The 7967-nt window shown below is 48.7% G+C and overlaps 1 protein-coding gene across 3 annotated transcripts in view; it reads left to right on the top strand.

Moving 5' to 3' along the window:
- The first annotated feature begins 1455 nt into the window (after positions 1–1455).
- The window catches only part of TSPAN5 (tetraspanin 5), a 171086-nt gene continuing 164574 nt past the window's right edge, over positions 1456–7967 (top strand). The window contains exon 1 of one of the 3 annotated variants that reach the window (XM_072810546.1): positions 1456–1604. In XM_072810546.1, coding sequence (XP_072666647.1) covers positions 1584–1604 — 21 coding nt within the window. In that variant the 5' untranslated portion in view covers positions 1456–1583. Of the gene's footprint in view, positions 1605–2284; positions 2725–7967 lie in introns of those variants that run through there. The other 2 variants (XM_072810545.1, XM_072810547.1) reach the window with 2 other exon arrangements.

The raw sequence follows: 7967 nt of genomic DNA, 5'->3' as shown, positions 1-7967 counted from the left end.
TATCATTGATTTAAGATCTATTTCTTTGATTACTGGTAAGGTCAATCATTTCCATATCACTTGCTTCTATTGTTTCTACACTGAGAAATACTTCTAGCTAGAGGTTTAACGGATACTGTTTTCTTCTGTTGCTGTGTGTAACTCGTAATTCCTCCAAGGACTTACTTTTGACATATTAAATGAGAATTCACCTAGACCCTCCCCACCTCCCCCATTACTGATGAGTTATCTGAACTTTATCTTCTCTGTTGATTTTTATTTCAAAGATAAATCCTGCTTAGGGATCAACTTAGTCATCAACTGGATCTAATTTCTAGTCCTCTTCTGAACTGTGTCATCTCACTTAAGACAGACCCTTCCTCTGACTTATCCAGAAATCTATTTAGATATAGAGAGTTACCATACCGCAGGAATAGGTTTAGGTAAAGCCTGTCAGTGCTTTTCTGTTAGTAGGGAATCTGAGGTTGAAGGCAGACCTTACCTCTGAAGCCTATTAGATTGGTGATTAGTGTTCTGTGTGCTTTGGGTAGGTGGAGGGCACTTTTTTTTTTTTTTTAAGATTTTATTTATTTATTTATGAGAGAGAGAGAGAGAGAGGCAGTGACACAGGCAGAAGGAGAACCCACCCTGCATGGAGCCTGACATGGGACTGGATCCCAGGTCTGCAGGATCCCACCCGGGGCTGAAGGCGGCGCTAAACCGCTGAATCACCGGGGTTGCTCGGTGAAGGGCACTTTTGGGGGAGGGAGGGTTCTATCATCCAGAGGGCGGAAGTCACTGTTAGCCAGCATCATAGTTCTGTCCTACTGAATGGAGAGGATCTCGTGACCCTCCCACCTTTGTGGGTTCTTGGTGACCTCAGTGTAGCCTCAATCCCTCTCAAGGTCAAGCCTATCCCAATGGGTAGTGGTTTACTTCTCACAGGTAACTTCTCACCCCTTCAAAGCTGGATTATAGGTTGTCCACTAGCTAAGCCTATTTTTGAGAAAACTAAGGTGGTTAACCAGAGAAATCCTATGCGAAAGGTTCTCAAGCATAAGTGTACTGAGCATCATCTGGGGGAGCTTAGGAAACACGCAGATTTCTATGTCCAGTACAGGTTACACGGGTGGTGCTGGAAAATTTTCCTGATCTCAGCTCTTTCCAGCGTTTTGAACCCTGGGAAAAAAACCAGAAAACAAAAAACCCTCCCCATAGACGTCACAAACAGTTCTGAGCTGCTCGTTCTTCTTTCGTGGACTACCGGTGCCCGCTCGCCAGCACCTGTGAATGCTCGAGGCGGAGGCTGGATTTGCAACTCAGGGGCACACCCTCTCAGGGAGCGCTCCAAAAGTTTCCAGCCACTCGTTCCACCCTCCCCTAGAGGTCAAAAGCTTAATGGTTTATAACCAATAATACCAATTCGCATTTCCCAAAAGACATCCCGGAACTTCTGAATTGCTTCTGAGAGTGAGGAACGAGTCAAGGCCTTGGGCACTACCCCGTCTCCGGGGGCATGTGCTGCCCGACTCTGCGTTGCTGCGCCAGACCCGCGGGCGAGGATCGCATCCCGGCCGGGCTCCTTCCCTCGTCCGCATTCTGGGATGAAGCGTATTTTCCCGCAGGTGGGGGCGGGGGGGGTTGGGTTGGAGCCACACTTGGATTCCGGAGACGTTCCTTTGCAGCCCTCCCAATGCCCCCCCACCCCCACCTCTTTTTTCCTCCCCCTTCCCTAACACCCTACCCTACCCCTTTGCTCCCCGCGAAGTCTGCGCCCCCTTTCCCTCCGGCTCAGGGGCCCGGCGCCTTCCGCCGCAGCGCAGTCCCGCGGTGCAGGAGGGGGCTCGTCCGAGCGGCGAGCGGCTCGCGGGCTCCGCACTCACCCAGCCTCTCCCCCGCGTCCCCCCGGGCGCCGTCTGCCGCAGCGGGCGGTGGAGACGGACGCGCCGCGCGTCAAGCCGGGTCACCCCGGCGGGCCGCTCCCGCCCCCCGTGCCCCCGGGCGCGCCCCCTAGCCTTCCGCCGGCCGCCCTCCCCACGCACCCCGCCGGCTGCGGCGCTCGGGGGTCGGGGAAGGGGCGGGGAGAACCGGGCGGGAGGAGGCGGCGCGGCGACGTGGTCCCGCGGCCGCCCGGGAGCGCGCGCGCCTCGCCGAAGCCGGGGCGGCGGGCGGAGCTGCGGGCGGGCGGCGGGCGGGCGGCGGGCGGGGCTGCGGGCGGGCGGCGGGCGGGGGACTGGCGCGCCGGGCGGGCGGAGCGAGCGGCGGGAGGGCGCGCGCGAGGGGCGGGCGAGGAGCGTCTCCAGCAGCATCTGCTGCGGCCGCGTTTGCCCGAAGCTCGGAGACCGACGGACGGACAATCGCCGGGCGGACGGACGCGGGCTCTCGCCTTGGGCTCGGGGCCAGCTTCGGCGAGGCTCGGGGCTTGCAGCGCGCGGTCCTCCGCCGGCTCGCGGCCACCCCGGCTCCGGCGGCCTCGACGCGCAGGGGGCTGGAGGTGCGGGAGCGGCTCCCCGCGGTCGGTCGGCCGGTCCCGGACCTGCGTCCCCGCCCCGCGTCCCCGGCCCCCTGTCCCCCGCCCCCCCCGCCCCGGGGCTGCTCTGAGCGACGGTGCTCCGGGGCTCCAAACTCGGGCTGCCGGGGCAAGTGTCTTCATGAACCCAGAGGATGTCCGGGAAGCACTACAAGGGTCCTGAAGTCAGTTGTTGCATCAAATATTTCATATTTGGCTTCAATGTCATATTTTGGGTAAGTTGGAGCGCTTCTGGGCTTTCAACTCTCGTGGCCGACCGATCCGCGACCATTTCCCCGCTCGTTGCCTGCTGCTTTTACTTTTCGCAGCCCCTCGGGCGCTTGCCCGAGCTCGGGGAGGCGTTTGCCTTCCGCCTTTGCAGCTCGCGCGTCGGAGACAGAAGCCTCCAACCCGCCCTAGGAGTGGAGCGGCGTGCGGGGGTAGGCGAGCCGGAGAGGGGGCACTCAGGCCTTGGGGTGGCTTTTTAAGGGACGAGGAGCAGGGATGCAGATGAAAGGAAGGGCTCGGCAGTTTGAGGCATGAGCAACCACACGAATCAGATTTGCTCCCGGTGGGATGTGGATGTTGGGCAGAGCGCGGTGTCATAATAGGGAAGGCTCATCGGGCCGAGCCGACCCCGAGGTCCACCTTCTCGCAGGGACCTGATTGGACGCGGGCTTGGCTCCGCGTTGCCGCGGCTGGTCTGTGCCATGCTCAGCTCAGCGTGTATCTTCTTGCACCATCTCGGGCTTTGTGTAGGATGCAGATGCGGTGGTATATGGTTCTGTAATGTGCACGCAAATAACGCTTCCTGCGAGCTCTTCCCCTTCAGCTGGGAAGCGCTCCTTTTGCATAATGGACTGGCCAGGGGGCGTGGGGGGGGTGGAGGGTTTTATTTCCAGGTATGTATTATTGTCAGGATAATAACAAGTCACCGTCAACCTGTTTCAGTATGTTCGTGCCTCACATCCTTTTCTGAGGAGTGACAACAGAGCGGGCCGTTTTTTGGGAAAGCTTGGAGAAATGCAAAGAGGATGTGTGAGACATGTTTTATTGGGGGTACGGAGAGAGAGCAAATGCTTGAACGCGAGATTCAAACCGTGCTCTGGCTTTGCTGGCACCACAATGTGCTGGGCACCTATTGTAATTAGTCTGGGATGCCTACTCTTTTGTTTTGTTTGGATTCTTTGCCTTGATCTCACAAACGTGTTCAGCAACCAGACAAAGAGTTCACTAGGGCAAGGGGGAAAACATTGGTTCAAAGACTGTGTTATTCCAACCCCCCCCCCCCCATCCCATCCCCTCCTCTTCCTTAATGGGCACCCCCCTACCGGTGGAAAGTAAAGATGGTGGTTGTCTGGGGGTGTTCTCCAAGTTGCTATTCAGTGTAGGTTCAGTATGAGATAAACAATAATCCAACAGTGGGATCAGTAATAATCCACAGCCGCGTGAACACAGGGTGTGTTTATTTTGCTTCTCCTTTAATTTTAGCCATTTCTTGCAAACATATACATATACATATATCAATACAGCTTTTTATATATTTTCCTACACACATTTACCAAGCTATTTTAAAATTTTCCTCTATTTTCTGTTCAAGTATCTTGCGTTGGTTTGCATGTTTTGCAAAGGGAAATGGAAAGGTTTGGAGACCACTTTGTGTGTCAGCATGTCATCTGTCCTCAAGACTCATAAAGAGAATGGGAGGGGATGGAGAACATAAATCAATGTATCTAGTTATTCACAGGCAGGTTTGTTTTTTGTTTTTGCCAGAGATTGTATCTGATTCCTGTGAGTGGTCACCCCCTTCCTGCAGTCATACACTGCTACAATTATAGGAAGAAGAAATTTTCTTTCTTTCTTTGCTTCTCTGTTTTCACCTTTGCTGGAAATGTTGAAAAGTGGTGGGTAGTCACATTTCTGAATGAGGTGTTTTGATTTCATTGGAACTTGAAACTTTGTGACTTTGAGAGTCAGGTACTACTCGGCTGAGACTGGACCTTTTTGAGGCAGTGAGTCCAGGCCTCTTGATTCTATGTGAACACTTCCAAAAGTTGCATATTTCAGCTACCAGGCAACAAAAAGCACCCAGGAGCTTTCTATGCAGTTTCATAGCAGGAGGTGGAAAAGAAATAAAGGGATTTGGGCCTGGTTCCCTGACAGTTTGGTGTAATTTTGTACAGTGTACAGAGGAAAATTTAGTATTTTCTGTGGATTAGGTTGTGGCAAAACCATTAGAACTGTGGAGAGTGCGAAAGAATCGTGGAATGCTTGCAGAGAGAGTTGTGGAATGGAGCTGCATCTTGTCTGATTTTGAAGGTCTTCGACTCTTGGGAGGAGTTTTATGGGAAGGCTGATAGAAGACCTAGGCTGTGGAACTAAACAAGCTGCCCTAGGCGGAATTGTTAAATAGAGAAGTTTTTGCTCCAAGGCCCTTGTCTTATCTGCTTTCTGCACAACCTCTCCCTCCTTTCTATGGCTAATGCCTTGTACCCTGATGCCCTCCATACCTCTCCTATTCTGCTGTCTGCTTCAAAATTACCCCATATTTAAATCTCCCAGTTTATCAGTACCATGGTTTGATCAGCAGGAAGGTTACCATGACATTCAATTAACGTAATTTAGACTAAGATGTTAGTGACTGAAGAGCTGAGGTCAGTCACTTGACAGCCTGCTGCTGTAAAGTTGCACATCTCTGCCCAATACAGAGTCACCATCATCCAGTTACTGCCAGAAACCGTGGACTCAATGCTACTCTTACACAGTTATGAAGAAGAGATTGATAACAAAGAGTATGGTTTCCTAATCTTTCATTGTCACACTGTGAGGTGCTAGAATAAATTTGAAATACATTGAGGACATTTGGAGGTATAGTTCTGATAAAATAAAACTGAACATATGGTAGCACCAGCACTGCAAATTGGGTTCTCTTGCTAATGAGTAGTTTGACCTGTTGCTAGCCAGTTAACTGTCCTTGGCCTCAGTTTCTCAGCTTTTAAAATGAAGGAGTTGGATGAGTTGTAAGGTTCTTTCTAGTTCCGACATAAAAGGTGTCTGTCAAGTTCCAATAAGCTAGGGAAGAAAAAACAAGAGACAGACACTATGTATAATGAAAATAGCATATATTGGGACACTTGTTAAATTATAGACTTTTCTGTTACAGAGACTTGTCTGAAGATAGTTTCTTTTTTCTTCAAAGATCTTTTCATAAGACACACACACACACACACACACACACACACACAAACTCCCCACATCTTTCCCTAATTTCTTCTTGGCTTGTTCATTCCCTGGTATAGTATGCATTCTTCCCTGTCCCCACTGTGACTCTCAAATGTAGTCGTGTGAGTCATTAAATATATTTTTATTATTAGAGTTACAGTTTGGTGTGTAAAATATGAATCCTTTTATAAAACAATTGTAATGATATTCTGAGTAACAAAGTCAACATCTTGTACAGATTCCTTTCTCATTAGTTATCACAGGGTGGTGGGGAAAATCTTACTTTCCCCATTTAACATTGGAAGAACTCAAGCCAGAAGGGAATTGGTTTTATTGAGGGTGTCACCACACTAGGACATTTCTTGGAAAACACTTAGTCTGCTTTGAGGTGGGTAGGGAGTTTTGTTTCAAAGTCACTTCTTTTGGGTATGAACCCTCACATCATGTTGCCCACCATTAATAGATGTTTTGCTCTAAACTCTTGGCTTTTGGTTCCAATTCTTAACAGTTCGTAGGTGAGCAAATTGATCTGATTCTGGTATTGAATTGTTGCTATTTAACAATCAATCCCCACACTTAGTCGTTTAAAACAAAACTTTCTTGTATCTCACAGGTATGAGATTTGACCAGGCCTATCTGGGCAACTGCATTTGGGGTCTTTTGGGCAGTTGCAGTGAGATGTGGCTGGGGCTGGAATTGTCTGAAGGCTCACTGGGGTAAGATGCCCAAAATGGTGTACTCGCATGACTGGCAGTTGATGCTTGCTTTGAGTTCAGCCAGGGTTGTTGGTTGGAGCACCTACATGTGGCTTCTTCCTGTTTCTGAGCCGGAAGAAGGTTCCAGCCAGTTCAGGCTACACCCAGAACTGGCCCAGTGTCATTTCCATCTATTTTACTCATTAAAGCACACATAGAGCCTGCTCAATTTTAAGGGAGTGGAGAAAGAAATTCCACCTTTTGATGGACAGATGTCAAGGCTGTGCAGGTTGTGGCCATCTTTGGAACATACCTTCTGCGCTGAGCCATAATTTCTTGTTTATAAAGGAAGGATAACATTATCTAATGGAATTGTAGTTCCAAGGGTTCAATGAGATAGTACCCAGTACACTGTCTTTATATTTAGCAAATGGTGAATATCATTGTTGTTATTGTCTTAAGACTGTACTACTTCCATCTTGTACTACAGAATTTCTGGAATACTTCAGCCTGGTAGTTTGGCATTGTTGTTACTGCCGAGTAATGATAATGCCCTTAAGACCTGCCAAGGAGATGAAGCAAGTGGATTCAGTAAATTTAATTGTCACTTATTAGAAAAAAAACCCATGGATCACTGGAAACCTTGAATGACTTTGGGAAAACCAAGAATGATTTGGGAAAACCAACTTGTTTTTCTCTTCTCCTCACAATACAATTAGAACAGCCTTGGATACTTGAGCCCAAATTTCTCTTTGATGTGCTTTCAAATATTACATTGTGTCTTTAAGGGGAGGTTTATCCTGGGTTGATGGCAGAATGTTGTATCTAATTTGTTTTCACAGGGCTCAGACTCAGAGAGGAGAGAGATTTAGGGAACCTTGGGGGGGCATCAAGTAGGAAGCCTTATCTTATGATTCACTATAAATTGTAAGATGTTCTGGAATGACGATACATCAGCAGTTTATAAGTCATAATTTTTGTTTTAATTTGCTAGACATCTGTTAGCTTCGATGGCAACCATATGGGAGTCTAAATTGCCTTTTGAATTACAGGGAGTGGTAGGGAGAAAGCTAAATATGGTTATGAAAGTGTCATGTGGGAAAAGTGTAAGAAAGGTGTACAGATCTCAGTGGGGAAAATAATTGAATACTGGACTTGCTTGGTCTGGCTGCCCACACTTGGGGCAGTGAGAACACACTGAAGTATTTACACTTGATGATATGCTGGAAGATTGAAATGAAGCCAAGGGGGGAAAGTTGAAAAACCAAACGATGTTCCACTCACCATCAAATTGCCAAAGTGAGCTCATTTAGATGGATCACTCTGTCTTAATATGTCCACAATAATAGTTAGTCCCTGGCAAAAGGTGAGAGCAACCTGTATTTCAACAAAGCTTTATAATTATGATCTCTTTCTTCTAAGCATCTCAAAGCGTCTTACAAGCATATTATGACATCTTCGTGACAGATGAAAAAATTGGAGCGCAGGCATGTGGAGTGACTTTTCAGCTGTTGAAGAACATGTCAGGGTTCACTTTTGGAATATTAAGTCTCCTCTAGTAA

This window comes from Canis lupus, chromosome 33, assembly GCF_048164855.1.
Source record: "Canis lupus baileyi chromosome 33, mCanLup2.hap1, whole genome shotgun sequence".
NCBI classification, from domain to species: Eukaryota; Metazoa; Chordata; class Mammalia; order Carnivora; family Canidae; genus Canis; species Canis lupus.
The sequence above is the reverse complement of the archived record's forward strand: the minus strand, read 5'-3'. Positions and strand labels throughout refer to the sequence as shown.